Genomic DNA, 23,592 nt, shown 5'->3' with positions numbered 1-23,592 from the left:
AAACTAGCACAGAAAATTGTGAGCCAGAGTAAACACTGACATAAATGTAGGTATTTTTTCAAACTTGTGGAAAATGAAAACTGGAGACATAATCTAAACAACTATGTTCACAATAAAATTATGTAGCTTGCATGGTGGTACTTAAAGGTTAAAAATTTCAACAGTAGTGATTCTTCACCCTGTCATGCGTTAACCTTTATGCCCTTCCTGTGTGTCTAAAAGAGGCATTGAATTCTGAGTTAGAAGTTGTGATTGTGGACTAATACCGGGTGGTTTTTCAGCTACTACAGACCAGGATTGCAGCAGTTGAGAAGCTGGTGGGAAATGGCAGGGCTTTGTGCTGCTTTGCAGTCACACAGAGCTGATACTCCAGGCTGTGACAGTGGAAGAGTACAAAGCTGTTACAGCTCAGTAAGCACTTCTGACATCAAACTGATCAATGACTTATCCCACACAAAAATTTCACTTTTCATCTTCCAAATGAAGATACAGATGTATTCTAAAAAAACCACAACAATGCACATCAAGTCACATTACAGTCATTCTTTTACAGTTGCAGTTTATGACCAAAGGAAACAAGGTCATTCCCAATTTAGGACATGACCGGAATTTTGCAGATTTGTGGGATTTAGTGAGCTGACAACAGTGGAGTATGAATGATGACGACTCTGGCGATACCCCATCAGAAGCCTTTTGTTTACTGACACTCTCCATAACCTATATTTTTTAAATGTCTCTTCAGCACTTTAAGTCTACTCTTTTATCATCTCCAGCACATCTCCCTGTGTGTAGTCATAATTCTCTGTTTGCAGTATCAAAATTAAAACACCACTATTATCTCACAGGGGAAAAGTGTGAAATGCGTGAAGAGTGAGCATCAATGAACAGTTCAGAAGCAAAGATTTCATTTACAGAGAAAAAGGTTTCTGTCCACAAGAAGTTCAATGCAGGCCTTCTTTCTAGCTTTTATGAGGGGAAATTAGGAATCCCCAATTAAGAATCACAAAGTCAGTGAGTCTTTAAAGGACTTCTTAGCAATGTGACTATGAGAATAAAATTCATGGGCAATGCTGGTGAAGTTTTACATAAGCTTTTAGATCTAATTAATAAAAAGGGCCAAATTTTGATTAATGAAGGCATTTACATAACCTTCAAGAATTGATATTAATTTTACAGGGAGATTTAACTAATTTATTAGCAAATGACAGCAAAATTTAATAAAATACTTCTACTAAATCTTGTAATTAATTTCTGCAGCGTGGCTAGCAGTGCTACAAAAAGTAGAGCTACGTGTACAAGGGCAAAAAAAAACTTTGAACACACAACTTGTGCTGGAGCTCCTGAAAGTGTTTTCAATCCAAAAATACAATTTTAGAAACATGCACAAACTCATGTCAAGGACCACGAAACAAGAAAAGGATATTTCAATCAAAGCCACTGTACAGTTCAGACTATAAAGTTCTTATCTATATTTTATAGCCCTCTGTCCTAACCAAACAAAAATTTTGTTCTGAATTTTTGTCTTGCATTAGTGTATTCCTAGCCAAGATTCCCATCTCCTGCTTCTAAAAAGGCGTCAAGACATTAAACAATAACAGTAAAAGCTACTAAGATGAAACTGGGAAAAAAAAAATTCTTAGCCAATTTGTCAAAGTGCTTGTGGTGTTGAGAGAATTAAATAGCAATAAAAAAGCAGTAAGGCCCATAATTGTTACCTTTGAAAATCCATTTTAGATTTATAACTAGAATAAAATGATTTAAAATCTATATTAAAAGAGATGGTTTGACAGAAATAGGAAGATGCAGAAGATAATACTCTGGAACTCAAAAGTGGGAAAGTGAAGAAACTGCATTTCACACATACTTTTTTATTGACTTTTTGCTTTTGACGGACTAAAAAATTATTGCTTATTTGCTTTCTTATGAATACAACAGAGTCAATCTGTCACAAATAAGGAGAAAAGTGATTCCAGATGGAATCTACCTCAGCCAGTCCTTTGGGAAAATATTTGTCTTCTTTGGGACCAGATGGAATGCCATAGGGCTATTTGCAAGAATTACTTTTTGTGGGTTTTTTTTTTTTTTTAGTGTAGCATATAATGAACAAAAAGAAGGCAAAAATTCATTCTCTAGTATGAAAACATGGCTGCTGCCGGGAAACACCTCCTGCCTGTGCTCCTACTTCCCGTAAGCTCTCTTGTGGACAAGGGGGAAGGCAGGCAGGCACATTAATGCAGGATTTTAGCAAGGGACCATCAGGAATAACAGGAAAACATTCCTAGTGAACAGGCAGTAACAGCCAAATTAAAATACACTGGCTTTTTCAGTAGAAATAAACCCCAAGAAACCATGCATTAGCTTGTTGCATCTTCTCATCATTTCACAAAAATTCAATGGCTTATTAGTAAGAAGAATTGATATTTTTGGCTAAGCAACAAACTCTTTTTCAAAGTGTTTAGAATAAGTATCAACTTAGGTACTTTATTTCCTTTGAAAAACTGATAGAGAGCTGAAATACATTTATTTTGTTGCTTGACAAGTTACTTACACCCATATTCTATGGGAATGCTCCAGTGCCTGGAAAGCAGGCTACAAAAACACACCTAAATGGGGACATCTAAGCAATCTTGTTTTATCCTGAATTCTATCCTCATGTTTTGCTGCTGGCTTTCATGTTTGTTTATTGTTAAATTACATGTCTGAGCTATACAGAAGCTGTTGGCAGCTCTTGTGTATTTTTGATTCTTCAGAGCTCCTGGTTATGGTTTCTTAAGCCATATAAATTGCTGATTTTTTTTTCCCTTAGCAAACCATCGTCTCTATCTGTTGGTTCAGGAAATGATACAATTTCCTAAAAATTTTACCTGACTCATATGCATACATGAACCTAGAACACTCTCTTAATGCGTATTAGTTTCCTGTGCTACAGTTTGCTTTCTGGGATTAGAACAATTGAGTTTGGATGAGATTCACAGATATGGATCTCTTTGCAGAAGAACTTTGGCTCCAGATTTTCCATCCTCTCTTGCAGGGTCAAAGACTCCCCTAGGAATGGGAGCTTGAGGGTACCTGTATTAAGTAACTGAGGTATCAGACTGTAGACTTAGCTTTGCTAAATCTTACTAGTATGATAAGCCTTCCTAGTTTGGACTTTCCTCCTTGTTCCTTGAGGGTATAATGAATTATCTATAAAATAAATTTTGGACTGAGCACTACGTGTAAACCAGACAGGAAAACACAAATTAGTATCTCAATCAGTGTTCCTTGAAGATTTTCATTTCTGCTATGAATTCCTAGATGTACAGGAAATGTCACAGCTATAAATCCCATGAGCTGATCAGCAGTCTCAGAGACAGAATATATTGGATTTGGAAATATTTCTTTCAAAATGTAACAAGACCAGGTAACACGCCAGAGCAAGACGGCAGAATGGAGGAGATAAACACCCTGCTTTACAAGGCAGATGAGACTTCAGCTTTCACCTCAGTAGCACTGTGCTCTGGAGATAAAGCTGGAAAGCCAAGGCTGAACGTATAATGCAAATGCTATCTCGATACAAATGTCATTTATTGCTTTTACTCTTTCTCTTTGCACTTCGAGTCTTGGAGGATTTAGTGTTTAATTCAGAAGATATTGTTCCTGCATTACTGCAAGTTTATGTTGTCCTGGACTTGGCAGGATACTAGAATCTAATTAAACCAGTACAGGAATGAAGGTTGAGAATCAGTAGGTGCAAGAGATCCACAGAAAAAAAGGTAAAATCTTTTGCTTTGACTCAAAAGTGAGGTATCAGAAGTCAAATACATTAAGCAGGAAGCAAATGAAGTCTCTAGTGCAGCTTGCTTGGCAGTCAAAAGAGTGTTATTATAATAGCTTTTTAGTGGAGTGGACATATCCAATTTCCCCAAAGACCAATCTGGCTTAGCAGTGCAGACTTTCTAACTTCATATTCTAATACTTCACAAGATGCCTCATTTCTCCTTATGTAATGAATTGGAAACAACATTGTTTCAGACCACAAAGTGCAAGTGCTGCTCCATTAGATAAAAGAATTCTCAAGGAACTTTACAAATAATAAAAAACAGAGAAAACTGTCCCTACAGTCTGCAGGTGAAAATTTTCAAATTTTAAATATTAGATGCCTCTAGAGATGATAATCAAATATTATTTATCTCTAGGACAATCTGAGGAAAATAGTGTGGCTGATGTGAAATACAGATCCTTTAAAAATGCAAAAGAAACTGAAAGGGCTGACAGTTGGGAATATCAGTATCTTGGAAAACAAGAGACCCCTAAAAAAGAACGTGCTTTATCAGATGTTGAAGGACTGATTATATTTCCAAATGACTTAACACTGTTACTTATGCCAAAGGCATAAGTGCTGCAATGTAGCTGTAACATAGTACACTGTTTTATGCATTCTGAATGTAACCATCAGGATAAAAGCCTTTCAGCATTCTATACAGACAGTTACATTGCTGCACAAAGTCCGTCTTCAGTAATTATGAAGAATCTAAGGCAATTCACAGTCTGTATTCATATTGTAATTTCAGCCTTCTGGGTTGGCAAACAGTTGTCTGCAATCTATTGTAAGAGAGGAAAAAAGAAAAAAAATACTTCACATACTAATATAAGATTAAAGAAGAAAGCAGGGAAGAAGAATACAAATAAACATAATAGATTAAACTGAACAAGATAATATTCTTTATTCCTTGTTCTTCATGACCCTTTCTTAAGATTTTTCCTCAGTCTAGTATGGTGCTCCTACTGGTAAATACACTTACTGTCTGCCAAAGAAAACTACTGCAGCTGAAAACAGAGCTCTTTCACAGAGAGAGCAGGATGGAAGTTTAACAGTGAAGGCTGACAAAAATCAAGAAACAGGAGCTTTCTGATTTGTGTTGGGATGCTTTGGGACTCTCGAGCTGTCCTGCAGTGGCTGAGAAGGGATGTTTGAGCATGAAGAGCTCTCTGCATTACACGACTCTCTTGCTCACTGTCTTCCTAGACTTCTGAGGCATTTGTTGACATCACAGGCTGCACTCAGCTCTGGGTTATGCTGCAATAAGCAGGGACTCCTGGCAATGCCAAGGCTGCATAGCAAGTGATTTATGGCCATGTCAGTCCTTCTCTGGTGTTTTTACTGGATACATGTCAGAGGGTCCAAAAAGGCAAACCTGTAATCTTTAGGAAAATGCAGCAGAAATGCCAGGCTTTAGTACTGAGATACAAATTTATGGGAAAAGGACAGGTGTGTTATCATCTCTCATGAGTTCCTTATCAACAGTAGAGGAGTGTGCACACATCACTAAAAATCTTGTGTACAGTGGTGCTTTTTGATGGTTTTTATTCCATCCATGGAAGGATCACCCTACCCTGGGCTGATTTAGTTTTACTGAAGCACAAAGAAGTGTAATTATGAATAAAAAAAATTTATGGCTCAGTGAAACATCTGTTGTTCTAATCAACAACTGGAGAGAATTTTCTGTATGAATTGATTATTTAATCCCTGAAATTAGATGAGAAAACCTTGTATTTCACCTTATGGAATCTTACTGATTGTTATTTCAGCACTTATTTTTGCCTGTTTATAATACAGATTCATGGATATCCCATAACTAAAGGAATGCGTGAGACTCTGAACATGGGTTCTGCCTCTGCTCTTGAAGTAATATGCAAATTACCGGTTACTCTTTGAAAAGAACACATAGATTTGAGGAACCTGTACTGCAGCTTTTTAAAGAGTTTTATAAAATATAATATGAATTTATAAAACTTTGTCATACTTTCCATCAATTAGCACATTGCTACTTGCAATGTTCCCTGACCAAGTATCATTGACTTCACCGGTATCTGCGTTAGTGGGTTTCTGAAACAGGAGACTGAGGTAAACCTTTGCAAGCAAGTCCATCCTGTGCGGCACTAAAGAGAAGAGCACTTCCAGAGGACAGCAACACCCGCACTCCCTGAACCCAGACCTTGCACACTTCTGAAGGAGGAGGCTCAGGTTGTTTAAATACAAGTAGCATCCTGTTGGTTGAAATAGAAGGGCTCCAAGAAACTTTCCTAGGAAATCAGGGTAAAGTTTCTTCTTTGGATCACGTTTTTAGAAGTCACAATGTAAGTTATCATCTTTTGTAACTGAGACAACACTAACAAAGGAGTTAATGAACTGAAAGTGATATAAAGCCTAAAGGGGAACATAAGGAATGCCAGTTACCTTTAGAATAACATTCTTGAACTACAGGCTGCATATAATTTGTGACATTTGATCGAGCACTAACTGGATCAACTGTTTTCCTTTCTTTTCCATAGCACAGTATGTAGATCTGCTCAATCACACCTGCACATTCCATCAGCCAGCTGCACACATAGCTACAAGTTAGGAGTGAAAACTGTGTATTGCTCAGACGATTAATTCACTGATTTTGAAGACTTTAGAGCAAAAGGGCTGCAAAAGAGCTGCATGGCCTGAAGTCTTCGTTTGAGACAAATGTGTTCATTTCACTTTTGAGAAAATGCTCTCATGACATCATCTATCAGCATAAAGCACTCATATTCTGGCTGTATTTCTAGGATGATGCAGGGCTAAGAGTTTATGTTGCAAGTATGTTAAATTGTTCTGTTTTGGAGGAATGGATTAAAGACATTTTGAAGCTTCTGTTTCTAGTTTATCTTCTATGATTCTGTGAGTGTTCTGGTGAAGGTAAGGAGCACAAGATTTGTTTCTGGGTGGAATTAGTGAACTGGGAATGAGAAAAAATTCTCAAGTACCTAAGATACTTTTTTGCTTTTCATTTGAGATTAAAGTGGGGGCATGGGATCCCCCAAAATACCATTAAAATGAGCAATGTTTTTAGAGGGCAGCAGAGTGAGAGAAAATGGGCTCTTCTAAGCTGACAAGAAACCGAAGCTAATGTCAGAAACTATTGATTAGGCTCTGGTCCACTAAAAACAGTCAAACAGAACAACGGTGGGATCTTAGTATAGATGAAATAGCTGTGCCTCCTAAAATCAGTAGTTTAAGTTTGGAATCTATTTAAAGACACTGCTTCATTTAAATCTGTTCTTGGTGTTTGTGTGTAAGCTCAGACTACGAAGTGAGGAGAAGGCATGATGAAAGTTAATGGAGCTCTCTGGGTTCATGCAACTCGCAAGAATTAGAAATAATTTACTAAGAGGAGGCTCACCAAAATCAAATCTAAAAATACTTCATGCAGAGTTCATAACAGACTAAATATCACTTCCAGACAGCTGCAATGTAATTTTGCCAGAATGAGATAAAATAAATGCCAAGTAAGTGTCAGAGGGAACAAAGGAAGGGTCCCTCCTGTGTCCCTTTACAAATACTTTTTCTTCAACATTATTCCTTTTGTAAATGGGGAAGGAATAAGAATGGAAAGAACAAGAAACATTAAAAACCAAAATGAGCTCTGGACCAGTCTTTCCCTCCTCTCATTGGTACAGGAGAATATACTCCTGAAATCTCATAATCTGAAGTCAAACACAACAACCATCATTCTCTCTCTTATTTTGGTAAACACTTGGAAGCATTATGAACTCAGCATCATATTGTGAGATCAGCTGTGTGACTGCTGAGGAAGAATGAGTCCTGTTCTTTTGTTCTTCCCACAGGGAGCTATAGAGAATTTCAGAATAGGGAGGAATACAAAAACAATTCTCTTCTCAAGATAATAAGCCATTGCAAATGAGGCAGTGTGACAAGAATAGTAAATACTTTCTTTTATTAATAACAATAATTAACATCTTTGGAATTAAAGGGGAAAACAATTCTTTCTTTGTGCTGTTCATATAATAGTAAACCAATCTGATGATTATTTAGAATCGTATCCCTAGGGCATAATTTGGAAGTAGATGACCTATATACTTTCCAAAGGCTTCCTTTACAATTTTATAAAGAGAGAAAGAATGTCTCACTTCATCTGGAAATGAGTTGTACTCTACATACTAGAAAAGCTTGAAGGTTTTGGAGCATAATTTTCATTAAGGACAAGGGATCAACTTGTGTCACTCGGCAAATAATTCCACTGCACTTTCACCTTTTCAGGTTAAGTCAGCAGAGTAGACTAATAGTACAGTGACGGTTTCCTGATGGGCACCCTGTGGAAACTCCATGGAGGGAGAAGCTGCCCCAGCAGTGCAGTTAATCAGTCAGCTCCTAAGTGCCACAGGAGCTTCTCAGAGGAACTCCACAAAACTCCTTCATAAGGGTTAATCTTAGGTTATCCAAGCTTGGGTTCTTTGGTCAACTGAATTTGAATTCACAGAAAGCATTTAAGTCTGGAACAAGTCTGACTGAATTATTTTCCATTTCACTGTGTTTCAAATTTCTCCTCAGTTTCTCTTTAATAATAATACTGATTTTAATTTAGACAGAGAATTTAACCTAAGGATGTCATAATATTTTAATGTGTTTAGTCCAGCCTACTAACAAAGAGGAATTCTAAAATCCTTTTACTTTCCATGTGATATGAAGAATGTGTGTTCCTGTCATGGGTACGAACCTACAGTTAAATTGCTAAAACCCTGGAGTGACAGCAAGGGAGGCAGAACTGGAAGTGACCTCTATTGATTGTAATTGAATACACTGGTGGTGAAATCTAGCCCGTGAGGCGCAGATTTGGTATAATTAAAATATAGCTTGTGTACAAGGAAGTAGCACATTTATATCCTATTTCACAACATATAGAAAAATAGAAATGCGTGAGACAACATCACATAAATGCACTTCGTTTCTAGATTGAGTACAATAAATACTAAACACTAGGTAATGACATATTCTCTCACCATTACATAGGGTTAAGGTAATCATATATTAATAATGTGAAGCAACTGTTATGCAGAGCTAAATCCCTAAATTCTTACTCAGTTAGACAGGATAAGGATTAAGAATTTTGTCCTGTACTGCCTCTTTACTAAACTAATTACTTGGTTACAAGTGTGCATGGTAAAAGAAATTGTCTGTCACTGTGCCCAGAATGAATGGAACCATTCTCCTTTTCACACTCTGCTATTGCACTCTTCTCAAACTAGTCCTTGAAAATTGAGCTGAAACCCACCCCCCAGAAGTGTGAATTCAAACTACCATATCTGTGCTTTGTAGATATCCAGTCCTGGTGTTAGCAAAAAATGAAACAGTGTCCGCATGATAACTAACAGAAAGATGATGAGCAAAATCCTTACTGAATATAAATGATGTTTAATTCCGTAAGCATTTCTGTGTATGAAATGCAACTCTGAGTGTACTTTAGGGTGGTTGCTAGTGATGACTCTAAGCATTAAATGTCACCGTATTATGCAAGGGTATCTGTCTTCTCAAAAATTAAAGAGGCACATTGTGTCTTCTGATATCTAGGAGTAACCCTGAAGTGACTGTCTTCAGTATGGTACCTAGTTTACACCACTAAGGATGTCACTATTTTGTTCTCTGGAAATTGCTTTTGATCGTTGCTTCACCAGACAAATAGAATGAAGAGACTCAGGATTATTTTCTTCTCTTTCCAAACATAAAAAACAACTATTGTTTAGGGCAGAAAAAAGTCTTTATTTGTGCCCAATCAACTCCCAGTGATCTGAGCAATAATGGATGTGTTTGCCGGAGTATGTTGGTTTATTTGAATATTAAGGTTTTACCAAAATGAAATATTTATGGAGTTTTATGTAGCTAAGGATGAACAGGGAGTAAATAGCAGCATGACCTTCTTTGTTGAAAAGGTTTCAAGGAGAGGAGAAAAGGCAATTAAGAATTCCACTAAAGAGAAAACAGAGTTCTTTTCAGCACTGGAATGGGTCCCCACTCAGCTGGACTTCTCTGAGAACCTCCGGTGACAGAAAGAATGCAAAAAAATGTCTTGTTATTTCAGCCTAGGATTCCTTTAGTGAGGAGGGAAGGAAGAAAATGGGGGCAAGGATATTAAATAATGGTGGCCAGATCTCACTTTTTAGGGCTGTGCTGATGTCAGGCCCAGGCACAGCCAGTAACTATTGGCTTGAGGATGGCAGGATCACTCTAGACTCAGTAACACCACAAAATTACAACTGGGAATTTAGTTAGGGTCAGATCTTCAACTGGTATAACTTGTTTGACTTCCGACAGTGCTCAGGGGCTGCAGCATCTCTTAATTATAGAGACCAGAGATAAAGCCATAAGTCAATCTTCAGCCTTTGCCATTGTTTCCCTGCTGCAGTGCAGATAATGTTTGCAACTACACTGGTCCCTGGGAAGAAATTGGCCTAGGGGTCCTAACACATTTTAATTGTACCTCAGACTCCAACACATTCTCTTTCCAGCTATAGAATAAGGAAATCTATTGTCTTGAGATTGTACTATACAAATCCCTTGTGAATCCCATAGAAACAGTCCTGTTTTTTGCTCTGCTTACTCTTTCTCATATGGAAGACTTCTTTTATTTCTTCTGCAGTAATGTATGATATCCTCAAAAGAAAAAACTCTGGACAGAAAAAGAACAGGGTGGCTTAGCAGTTCCCAGAAACACAATAAAAGATAGTACAGTTCAAAGCAAATTCACACACTGAATCCATTCATAATTGCATATTCACAGCAGGCCTCCAGAACAGCAGCAGTGGTACGTGTTAGGCTCTATCTCGCTCTCCTCAGAAGTGCTGAGAGCCCCACTGCCTAGTTAAAAATAGACTGCACTGTATTCTCAATAATAAGGCTAAGCAGAATATTTGATCTAAACAATTTATCAAAATTAGCTTTCTCTTTTACTAGAATCAGTCTACAAAGAGTGCTATTTTCAGCAATATTTCTATAAATAACTCCTAGTGCACAGCTATTTTATGAATAATTCACAAATCTGAATGCTAAAATTTGAGCAACTTTGGATTGATAAGCCATGAATATATTGGTATTTCTTACGTGAGTACACAAAGTTTGTTATCTTACACAAATGCGAGTACAAATTATAAATGTGTATTCAAAATTATGGTATTCACCTAACATTCTGCTTCATCATTGATTTTGCTTGATAGGAAAGTAGTACAAACAATTTTAACCTACATTTGTTTAAAAATTGGAGTAACTATTTGTGGAAGATTTTACTTCTGTTTTCTTTCCTATCTACTGAGGGCAGTGTGTTAGGAAATATAAATATTGAACAATTTGTTTTTTCATCCTCATTTTCTTTATAGGCATCTTGCACTGATGTGCTTGTCCACAATAATCTTCTGTCCAATCTTTGATGGGCACAGGCTTGCTGACCCAGCCAAAGGTATGGGAACATTCTAGCTCACAACTGATGGATGGGCAGAGGGAGGTATAGCCACAGGGCTTTCTTCAGGCACTCAGCAGTGTATTTTTTAATGAAATATATCCCAGTCCTAATCTACTTGGGTACTGTTAGGCTTATTTTTATTAATAGGTCAGTGCCTTTATGAAAGACAAAATAGTCTTTAGGTATTAGCAAGTTTTTTCTGATATTTCCATTTTCAGTGTTTCCAGGCTGTTCCCTGTAGAATTATTTATTTTAACCTCACATTGTATCATTTGGATTTCTTTTTATCTTCCCTTTCTAAGCCTATTCTTTCAATTTTTCAGAGTACCTAGTACATTTATCACAACGTGTCCCTTATTTAGCTTATTACTTTCATCCTTCTTTTCATGACGAACTCTCAGTTTCACAGGCTGTTCATTTGAGATAGATTTTACATTTCCTCCTGTAAGGCTCATATCTCATGCATTTTTATAATGAATGTATTTTTCCAAATGACACTATTCAAACCAAACAATTTTGGTGCCATGTGACAACAGAAGTTGTTGTCTCAAGGGACACAGTGCAGGTGGTCTTGCATATAGCTTTGAGTTGGATTTAGAGTTCACTTTTCAGAGTCAGCAGTGGCATAACCTGCACCCACAGTCAGGCATTTCAGGGTTTTTTCTGAATTCCCCATTACCTCCAGTGTTATCTTTGGCCTTTCATCCAGTTACTCTTCAAGGAAGTTGATCTCCAGGTAGAGCCTTGTAATGAACAGATACCATGGCACTCACTTATACTGTGGAATCAGCCCTGTCACTTTGTCAGGCAGAATTCCCCCAGCATCAGTGTCTGTGGGTCTGAGCACACTGGTCCTAATGAAAACAGGAGTGTAAAGCCCTACTCACTGGAAATGGGGAGGACATGCTCTGCTTGGTGTGAAGATGTCTCTAACAGGATGTTGCCAATTTTAAAATGGTCTGAATTCAAAGCATTCAGTGGATAATGCAGAGACTCTGAAGTAATATGACTGATCTCCAAATGTGACTTGTCTGACTGGGTATTTAGTTTTTTTAAAAAATTAAAATAACCAAGTAGATTATTAAAAAATATTTCTTTACCTAATGCTCAAGTTGACAGTGGTAGGTGGGCTGATCATTAATTCCTCACATTACAGTCAATACTTTGTTTAAACAGATTTGTGTTATAAGAGGCCTTCCCAAAACAATAAATGTTAAAAAAAAAAATGGCTCCTTTAGGCTGTGGTAGGTTCTTTAACCTCCCTGCCTCCACTTCCTGCCCTGCCCAACGCCTGACATAAGGTATTGTAATTAAGCTGATACTAATTGGAGTAACTGATCCAGAATTTGAATATATGCCCTTGGAAGGATAGCTGAAGGTCTTTCCAGTCCAATAAACAAGTTACTAGATCTGTCTGTTACATACTTCTAAGTAAAATCAAACATATATGAGGCATGAACCACAATCATGTGAATTGTTGGAAGTCTGGGATATTTCTCCTAGGTAAATAGTGCATTTGGCTTGACATGCTCTTATTTGTAGCTCAGAGGAATTAATTTCAATTATCATTAATGAAAATAGAAATAAAAAGTCATATGAAATAATACAGAAGGAATCTGTCAAAACTTAGCAAAACTCTAAATCTCTCAAAGCCAGAAAGTATCAAAAAGATTCCTGGAAAAAGAAGCCATCCTCTAGAGAAAACTGAATGGCAAACACAAATCCCGTGCTGTTAGGGGGATCTCTAAAGGACGTGTCTAGTCAGAAAGCATTCCACGATTGCAAACAAGAAGTGTGTGGGTACAGAATAACAATCAGCATTTTGGAGAGAGAAGAAAGGAGAAGCCTAAGGACCTTGGTATTAAATTAGCTAATGATAGCAGATTTTTTGCAGAGGAAGCAGAAACACTAGAAAAGAAAAATGTCCCATTTATTAGTTTCATAAAATATGCCTCAGTTTGGGAAACTAATGATGATATGATACAGTAAGTCATTAGGAATGTAAGAAATTTATGACAATGGATAAACAAAGAGTGATAATTCAACGCAAAAATATTTGCCTAAAAGAATACTTACTGAAGGTAGGGGCCCAGAGGGACTAGAAAGTGAAGATACAACATGGTCATTCTTAAGTATTAGAGGCTACTAAAACCAGAAAATCACAAAATACAAATAGCATATACCCAAGAACGCTAAGGAGAATGGGATGTGAGTGTTGGATGATATCTAATTGTATGTGGTTTGGGAAAATGCTGAAGGACAAAAGATGCAACCTTCTGTCTATTTAATGGAAGAACTGGGCAGTTAGGGCTTATCAGGCATATTTTTCAGTAATCAGCATTATTCTTACCATCCATTTAGAAAGTGATTTGGGGAACCACATGAGAAAACCTGGACTGTTTTCAGGGTCTGAACAAGGTGGAAGAAACCTAAACTGAGTCAACACAGTCCTTCTCCTTGTGCATCACATCCACCAGGATAATTTCACTGTATAGTCTGACAAGTAGAGGAACAGATGTGCCTGTACGTCCCTCCACACACAGATGGTGCTGAAGGAGTTGGAAGAACAGATGAGTGGCATTTGTGGTCATCCTCATGTGCTACTCTCTGAAGCTCAGAGTGGGAGGTGGAAGAGGGGGAAAGCTAGCACTGACTGAAGTATAAATAAAGGTGTTTTGGGGACAAGAAACTACTTCTCTGCCTGCTCTAAAATCCTACAGTCTCATCCCTGGTGATGCTCACAAAACCAAGTTATTGCTTCATGAAATACTTTTAATGATGACTGAATGTTTTAGTCAATACAGGTTTTTTTTGAGTGCTTGAGATGAGAAAGACCACCTTAGAGAGGGAGAACTTTGTCTCTAAAAAAGATAAAACACCATGCTCTAAATAAATTCTGAGAACACTGATTCAGTAAATACTTCCATTCAAAATTGTTCTTTAGATGAATGCCCTTTTTCACTGACAAGTAAGAGGGGAACTATACATATATGTATATATATATATGTGTGTCTGTAGGCTAGAGTTGTATTTTGCCGTTTTGAAGAAAGGACAGAACATTGCTGGCATTGTGAGATCTCACAGAATGGTAACAGCAACATCCACTCCAGGTAAGGATAACAGCAACCATTTAAAGCAGGGTACCATATGTAAATTCAAGGCCAGTACCCAGAACTTTGGATACACTTATTTTGCTCTGTTCCCACAGTGAAGATATTCACATTTCACTGACTTGAACTTGAGCAGCAGATGTATGTGGCTTTATGAGAAAGCAAGTCCAGAGGCCAAAGATCAGCAAAAAACACTACAGCACAGAAATCTGAGCTTCTTGAATTGTGCTGGACAGAGTGCTGATCACAGCAAGATGTATGGAAAGGAAACAAGGTAGAAATATATATTTGTATCATCTGCTAATGTGGAAGTATTTATTTTAGCAGTGTCTGCAGAACTAGTATAGCAGAAGGTCAGTAAAAATTATTTTTATAAACTCTCTCTTGAAAAGGATCAGAATGCAAATCATCTATTTAACCTTGTAAGAGCCACAGCTGACAGATTTTTTTGATGTCATAAGTGAACCCCTTACATCAAAGAACGTAGGATTATGTCGTGCATATGTAACTTCAGGGGTTTCATAGCCACTCCTACTATTTACATGCCCTCCTACCTTAGAGGAACTTGTTTTGTTCTTTGCATCTTTGCATATACTAGTATTTTTCAGGACCAGGAGACTTCTGTGAGACTGAGAACTCTAAGTTTTGAGTGACATAGTACTCAAAGCTTAGAATATAGCTTCCAGTTTACTGATTTGCCTTTCCGACTATATTTTTGCATATCTAGTTTAATTGCACATGTTACAGTATGTACATACTGTAGTCTGTATTATTTTAACATCAACATATTAACCCCAAAGAAAAGTAGAGCACTTGCAAAATTTTTGTTGGAGACTGAGGAGGTACCTAGAAGTCAGTAAATTCCTGCCTGTTATGTGGCAGGCAGAGGTGGCAGTAGGATTAGCCTCTAGGCTAAAGAGTCAGAAGTGAACTTGAGGCTTTAAAAAGTCAGAAATGCAGGAGACCATCCTGTTTGCTTGTGGCTAAAGCTGATTCTCATGGGAGATTGTTAACATGTTTGTTTTCAGTGTTTTGGTAATTTGTGCGTGTATTCAGAGACAGGACAGAAAACAGATCAGCGGCAATCTTTGTATTTAGGCTACTCTGCCTGACATGCATCTCTATATTCTTTATGCAGGTGCCCAGAAACACCTGTGATGATGGCAAATAATATTGATCTGAGATCTCATTATAAATGCAAACCTGCCACACACTTGGCTTCAGGACTGGATCTACATTTTTTGTACCATCATCTACTCTGTGTACTGTTGGTTACTCAGTACAATAGTTTGTTACAACTACACTGCCTTCTACATATTTTCTTGGGAAAAACATCCCAATACCATATATTGAAAATGCAAAGTCTTACTATAAGAAGGTAGAATAGTTCACATATGTAGGAGGTTACACAAAAAGAATACAAAAAAAAATTGTAGTAGGGAGGCTGAGACTGAACAATCACAATTAATATGAGTAAGGAAGGGTGTGATAGGTTTGTGTTTATGAGATCTCAGATCAATAATATCTGCTGTCATCACAAGTATTAATGTATTCTAAATGCAGTTTTTATTTGTGGAAATCTGATTTTAAATCTTAAGTCCAAACTCAAATAGCATTTACAATTTCATACATGAAAAACCACTTATGTGCTTAGTTGTCTTCTTGAAAGGGACACCCTGAAACACATTTTGAAGTATATTCCTCTAGCTGTGGTTCTAAGAAAGGAAGTCCAAGAAAATCTCTATAAACGATTTTTAATAATATGCCCCAGTAATTTAAGAATAATATTCACCATGTTATGAGTGGCACTTAATAAGAGAGTTCACTCAGTTCTCACTCAGAATGGAGTTAGTTTTTTCCAGTTGTTCTGGTTGCCCCCTTATGGGTTACTTTACAGCTTGAGGAGGGTGCAAACACTATTTCCCAAAACCACAGAAGTGAAGAGGGCTACTTATTCTCAGAATTTGCTTAAGCTGTTGCGATGCTGACTGATATATGCTTTTTCAGTGAAACAAGTAAACAGAATCATTAAATCACAGTTACAAGGATTTGTTTGGTTAGAAGGTAGTGCAGCAGACAGATGACTGTTCTTCAGGGGAATGCAGGATGAAAAACATTGCATTTGTGTTATCTGGGGCTGCTTTAGGTTAGTTACTTAAGTGATTTAGAAGTCTGAAAAAGGCTCAGAAGAGGTCAGAATATGAAAGTTTCTTTAATTCCTCCTGAGGAAAAAAAATGCTTTAAATAAAGAGGACTGCATATTTTATGAGTAATTACATAAAATGTTTTTCTTTCTTGTGAAAAGACATAGCTGCAGAAGCAGCTGGCTGGGAATTTACAAAATGCCATATCTATTGGCCTAGTATTCAATCTACTTTTGGCTATAACTCAAATTCCAGTTTAAGATTGTTTACTAACTTATGAAAAATACACCTGGTTGTTTCTTTAGCTTTTCTGATGTGCAAACCTCTGTCACGAAGCTGAAGGCAGCATAGCATAGTATGAAAGGGAAGTATTCCATCCACCATTAACACTCCTATACCCATTGATACAGTTACTTCTCAATGTCAGCTGCTTGTATCACCAATATTTCATGCTGTTTCCTTCCCTAGGCCGGCACATGTTTTGTGGTGTATCCAGTTAATTGGTATCAATCAGTCCTGTTGTCAGAAAAAGCAGTTATTTGGAAACCATCTTTACAAGCTGGCCAGTAAAGATGAAGACTAGAGATCATCTAGTTTTAGACAACACATGCCTAGCTAGACAAATGGTACTTTTTTTTTTTTTTAATCTGATACGCCGATTATTTCCCTATTAATTAAAAAATCTTTTAGTCCTATTCCAAACAGAATGGAATGGAGATAAAATAATCTATACAGGGGGCCTTGTTGCTTTGCATTTTGGTGTCTTTTTAAGAAAGAAATATAACTTACTCAATTCCAAATAAAACCAAGGCTGGACTTTAGAGCTCTTTAATGTCAGGAATTAAAGACAATAAAAAGAGTAATGTTTTTGAAATAGTTTCAAAACTAAAATAGTTTTGTAAATAGTTCTAGTAAACAATGCTGCTGATAGAAGGCCACTTTTCTCTGAGTCACTAAGGAAAAAATTAGAGCTGCAGTCCATGCTTAGAGTGAAGTGTCACTGCAACTTGGAAGTAATGCTATCACATAAGTCATGTCCCATATAAATTTTAAAGTACTTTTAAGAAGAATATGTATTGCTACTGTATTTCTGGTTTTGTACTGACTTAGAGCACTAAAAACTCTACGTGCTAGGTTCTTAGGTGGAATGATTATGTGGATAGAACTATGTGCTTGGGTTTCGTATCTTGATTTTAAAACGTGAGTAATAGTTATGGTCTGGAATTCTGGGTAAATCCAAGAAGTTCTGAAATTCTCACAGTAAGTTACTTTTTCAGTGTTTCTGAATTCTCACTCATGAAAAGAATTCTGTACTCAAACCCAGGCACACAAAGTCCTTGCTTTCTCTAGGTTTGGTCCTAGACAAGCAATCTACTGCTTCGTGGAGTGAAGCAGTAGGATAGATTGCTGCTCTTGTGAAAGATGGTCCATGTGAGGACTTGTCCCACACTCCTGCTGCAAAGACTTACAGAACGCTTTTGAATTTCCCCTGGCTTTCAGTCAAGATTCACTAAGAATGCCTAAGTGATGCCCTGAACCATTTTTGTCATACTGCAGGTTTGAAAAACGGGATTTCAGTGCCCCAAATAGACTGGGTCCTCTCTGAAGACTCCTTGTTCATTTCTTAATAGGCCCCTTAGGAATTTCACTTATTTGAACTTGCAATTTTAACACAACTCTGTTAAATCTGCAGCCAACTGGAAACACCATTTTTAGAGCTGATGTTGTTTTAATAGCTTCAATACTGCATTTCTTGTTCCTGACGGTTGCCTTCTCTGCTTCAGCATTTTCTTTGCAGACTTAGTAAATTGATTCTGTTTCACTGGCTCATGACTTGGCCAAACATAGAAGAAAGGTGGAAGTCGGGTTACCTGAAGGCAATATGCTTCTACTGGAAAAAGAATTGTTTCCTGTGAGGATATGTCTGTCTGTGTATATGTATACATGTACAACTATTTTTGATACTTTGTATAACATAATTGGTTTTGAGTGCATTGAAATGAGTAGCAGTCAAGATAGCCATGAGCAACAGAGGAATCAGTTTTTAACCAGAGGGAAAAAAAAAAAAGACCTCTTCCCATCCCATCATTAAAAAGCCCTTAAAGACCACGTGATATCTGATAGCAACAGGGGAGTTAGCGCTCATGCAGATGTCACCCACATGTGTTTTTGCATATTCTCTTCCAATATCTTAATTTACGTTAATTAAAATGATGCAGTGAATACCTTTCTGTTATTTTATATAATGTCCTAGTGGGTGTGTGTCATTGAGTGTAGATAAAGCGGAAATACATGAAGCATCCTTTTTTCCCAGGACTGAAAGGTTGGTTACTGCAGGAAGAACAAGAAGTGTTAACTACAATCTTAGGTCTTAACATATTGACTGAAGTTACTGGAGTGAGAGTAAAATATCTGGAATGACACCTGGCAGAGAGCCCTGGGCATATTGATAGCAAACGGATGTTCTTCAGTGGCTATCGAGTCATGTTCCTCAGACATGGGAGAGCAGACACCAAGTGAGACTCGACCACAGTCAGCAATTAACTATTTGGAGCATTCTTAAACCTTGGAAATTAAATAATTATGGATGATTTTCATACTGACTAACTACTAATACTGTAAACAAAGTAAATTCATTTCCAAGTAGGTAGCAAGATTTAATTTAGCAGTGTATTGTACTCCTATGAGTCATATTTTCAGTAAAAAAGTTTATTGTGATAACCCTTTGCTGTACATAGTATTCTTACAAATTCTTGCAATAGGGATAAATTAATTTGTATTGTTAACGAGCACTAAAGCAGTGCGCTCTTCCTACTGAAAACTTCTTGAAATCTGGGAAACATAAAGATTTTAGTGGTTGTTTGTATGGTCTGATTATGTATGAAAACCATAGGTTTTAAAATCTAGAAACACTGCCATTCCAAAGATGGAAAGTTGAAGCATTCAAAAACAGATGACTGATTTCAAACCAGCTTTTGTTTCATAATGTTAATATTCCCAACCATCCCATTATCCCATGCAATGAATATAAATCACAGTTCCTTTCTGTAACTGTCCTTAATAATACTGTACTTAGGTTCTGTCTGGGAGTGTACTGGGCAGTCATTTTCTGGAATATTTTTTTGCAAAATTCAAACAATGGAAAATAAAAAGACGTAGGATATAAAGCCATTATAAAATTTAAAGGCCTAAAGGTCATTAACTGCAACGAAACATGAACATTTTTATCAGATTTATTTAGATTTACAAAATTTAACTTACAAAATGCCACCTAGACTTCAAAAACGCTGAGCTTGATTTCTATGTGGAGCAGCTTTATCACACTACAAAATGCTTACTTGGTTATATATACCACTGTGACTATCAAAAGATGGTCAGCAAAGCAACCCTTATGAAAGAAGTCCACTTTACATACTGTGAAGGGCATTACAGAAAACTCCCAAGTGGAGAAAAGCAGCACAGAGATGCCATCTAGCAGTAACTCTTAGAAATTTCCTAATACTGGATACTTCCTTCTTTCAAGATAGTGCACTTATGAGTAGGAGAAAGGAAGATTTTCTATCCAAATCCTTTCACTGTAGGTGGCTTTCTGCTGGATGTCTAGCCACCCTGTTGGAAATAAATCTTTAATGAAATATATTATCATGGATAATCTATTTTAATTCTCCTATGCAAATACAGAGAAAAATAGAATAAAGTCAACAAATATAACATTTAATAATTATCTTAAACTGAAATTCAGTAATAAGCACTGTGTTAAAATTTATCATCAGTGAGCTGCCTTCCAGTTGTTAAAGAATTTTTACAGTTGATCGATATTTTATTTCAAGTTTAAAAGAAAGAATTCAAGAGCATGAGCAATAAATTACTATGGTTGAAATAAAATCTTAATGTTTCAGAGATTGGGGAATAAACTATATAAAAATTTTTGTTACATATTTTACCATAAGATGGCGATACTTAAACACTTTACTATCAGTAAATAACGGAGTAAGTTGAACACAACATCTCTGTCATAATAAGAGTGCCTGAAGGCAGCAGTCCTGACTCAGTGATGGCCTGGTACTAAATAAAAGAGTTTTTTTACACCCCAAGGCATTATTTTAAAACAGATGATCAATAAAATGAATTATTACCTGAAAATTATGTAGGACATGAGTAGAAAGGTGTTGTGTATATACCGGAAATATCTGCTGGGATTTTTCTCCATAAGCTAAATAGTTTGTGAGTGTCAAGGGCACATAGAAAGTTGTCTTTCTAGGCATGAGCATACTGTACAATTCTTTCTGGAAACAAAAAGAATTTACCATCCCCTTGTTTTCTACAACTACGTTCAAATCACAGATTTGCTTCCCAACCTGCAGGGCAGAAAATTTTTACTCTATTTCAATTTAGCATGAATCAAGATATAAATAATTGAGCACTAGTTCCATTTCTGAAGCGTGTTCAGCCAGAACGTGCACTTTTTTGCTATAAAAATGTTGTTAAAATTTTTACATATATAATTTTCCACAGAAATATGAAATACTGTTCATAGTCAACAAAATTAATTACTGTTTGCCATGTGGCTCCTTCTTATGTTTAATGTGGTGTAGGATCCACTTGATCTCCCTTTTTTTAATTTACAAAAACCCAATTAGCTCTGATAAAAACCAGATTTCTGATTTTAATGTAATCTTAAGGACTTTTGAGCTTTTTTATTTCTGACCCTTGACAAAGTCAAAAGAGCCTGGCAAAAACATCTAAATATCTCTGAAAATGTCACACAGAGTGAAGAATAAAAGGGCATTTTCATGCCCTCTGCAAAGCATGCCACAGCAAAAAGGGCTAGAAGCAAAGTTTCCGAAGTTCATTTGTGCCATTTCATTCCAGTGCCTCATCCTGTTTTTCAGTGCTGGATGGTGACAGAGACAGAAAATGGAACATTTTTTCCCAGTGTTATTTTGGGGTCTGAACTAAAAAGAATTGTTCAGCCAGATCTGTTTGTTTCATTAGTGGTTTTACTATTCTGTGGACAGAGAATGATATGAATTTGCTTTTCCTGCTTTTATGCAGTTCTTTAGTAGATCTTGCTAAGTGCAAATGAAGACAGAAAAAGAAAGAAAATGAGTGTGTGGAAATCTGTAAGTGAAAATGAGACCATGTGCTGCTGTTCACACAGATGTGAAACTCCTGTGCGTGCATTGCCTGACGAGTCTCCTTACAGGCATACCTGATACTTCCAAAGAAGCTCTTATTTTACAGAGCTGATATAACTAATTCCTTGGGTAATGTTATCAATCCTCTATCACCTCCTGCTTTTTTAAGTTGTCACTGTATCTTACTGATTGAAAGCAGTCAGAATACTGCAGGTGTAAATCAGATTTCCCCTGAACTGCTTTTCAGGTTGTTTTTGTTTTTAAAGAGGAGCATCCCTTCCGTACTGTTGGACATTCAATACACATTTGTATATGTACAGATTAATATCTTTATTTACAGATTAATATCTTTATTTTAAATGAAAAACCTGCCAGAAGAGCTGAGCATTGCCTCACATGGTTGTCTGGTACCTAACTGGTATCATTAATATGACATTCACCACAATATAAATCGTGGCAACACGGTATGGAGTGCTACTGCAATACTATAGCAATGTTTTCTCTTGTCACGTTTTTATAATGCTCACAGTTACAAGACCGTATGCCACAAAAAACCGACTAATGAGACAAGTTCTACATCTATAAAATACAGCACTACAGACATCTGCAGACCTGGGGGCTTTCAGTCATTACTGCTTGTAAGTGGTAGAGTGCAATTCCGGTTTTCTAAACGACTTAATCTGAAATCTTCACCAGCCAGGCTGCATGGCTAAAACCTATTGTCTATTTTCATCATTATTTCAATTTCAGCTGCGATCTCTTGGCGACGCGAACGCGTTTGTAAATAACGGAACTGCAGCATCCCGGAGCGTGGCTATAGTACTAAATTCAGTGTCTTCACGTGACGCCTCCAGTTTCACTCTAAACAAATTTATTTCCAGTCGGAGGCTGCCGATCCCTGCTTCCAGCGCCTCGCTGCTTCCCCAGGACTGGCGCAGTCACCCAGCGCTATAAACGCCTCCTTGCCCGGAGCGGGATGGATCGCCGCTGGTTTGCGCTGGACAGCGACCGGCCTTGGACAGCTACCGGGCACGGCGGCCCCGTCCCTCTGCGGCGGACACAGCTCGGCTCCCGCGAGCCAGGGCCGCTGCCGGGGGCCGCGGGCAGCTGCGGGGGCGGGGGTGCCCTGCCCTGCCCAGCGCCCCGCCGCACGGCGCCCGCACCCCGCTGACGGCGGGCACCGCGCCCCCCGCCCGGGCCGCCGCCCGCGGCCGGCCGCTCCCGACGCGAGCTCTCCTCTCCTTCCTGGCCGCTCGGACCGCCAAGGACGCGCACCCGCCTCTCCCCGGAGCCATCCGGCGCATCGCCCGCTACCGCGATCGCCGTGTGCGAGCAGGCTCCGCCGCTGCGAACTTGCCGCCCGGCCGGCTCCTACCTTGGAGGGATCGAGGCCGGCCAGCAAGGACAGCAGCAGGAGGTTGAGGATGCTGGCGGGAGCCCGCATCCTGATCCCGAGGCTGCCTCTCCGCGCCGCTCCTCTCGGTCATTCACTCCGCTCCCGCCGCAGCGACCGCGCCGGCAGCCGCGCTCTCTGCCCGCTCGCCGGAGCCCGAGTGGAGGCGGCAGCGGCAGCCGCCCGGGGGACGCTCATTCCGCGGGCAGCCTCGGCGCGGGGAGGGCGGGCGAGGACGGCGCTGCCCGAGCTGGCGGAGCGGCTCCACGGCCCCGTCCCACCCCGCCCCTCCCCTCCCCCCGGCCAGCCCACCGCAAAAGTTTGGGCCCGGGAGACGGCGGAGCCGGCGCGGCTGGACGGGCGCGGGCGGCGGATGTGACATCAGCGCCGGCGGGAGGGCGCGCGGGCGGGGGGCGCGGGGGCTCCGGGACAGCGGCCGCGGGCTGAGGGGAGGCGTGGCCGGGCCGCTGGGGGGCGCGGTGCCCCCTGTGAGGGGCGGCCCCACCGACCCGCACCGGGCTGCGGGTTAGCGCCCGACCCCGCACCGGG

General features: G+C 38.8%; 1 protein-coding gene across 1 annotated transcript in view; it reads right to left on the bottom strand.

The window, feature by feature from the left end:
* The window catches only part of OLFM3 (olfactomedin 3), a 52,345-nt gene extending 29,143 nt beyond the window's left edge, over positions 1-23,202 (bottom strand). Inside the window, exon 1 of the mRNA XM_066192348.1 lies at positions 23,026-23,202. Within this exon, the coding sequence (XP_066048445.1) occupies positions 23,026-23,094 (69 nt within the window). The 5' untranslated portion in view covers positions 23,095-23,202. The remainder of the gene's footprint in view (positions 1-23,025) is intronic.
* Positions 23,203-23,592: the final 390 nt, after the last annotated feature.

This window comes from Chamaea fasciata, unplaced genomic scaffold (assembly GCF_029207755.1).
Source record: "Chamaea fasciata isolate MVZ Bird 193981 ecotype frontalis unplaced genomic scaffold, bChaFas1.0.hap1 SCAF_10, whole genome shotgun sequence".
Classification (NCBI taxonomy): domain Eukaryota; kingdom Metazoa; phylum Chordata; class Aves; order Passeriformes; family Sylviidae; genus Chamaea; species Chamaea fasciata.
This window is presented reverse-complemented; position numbering and strand designations above follow the sequence as displayed.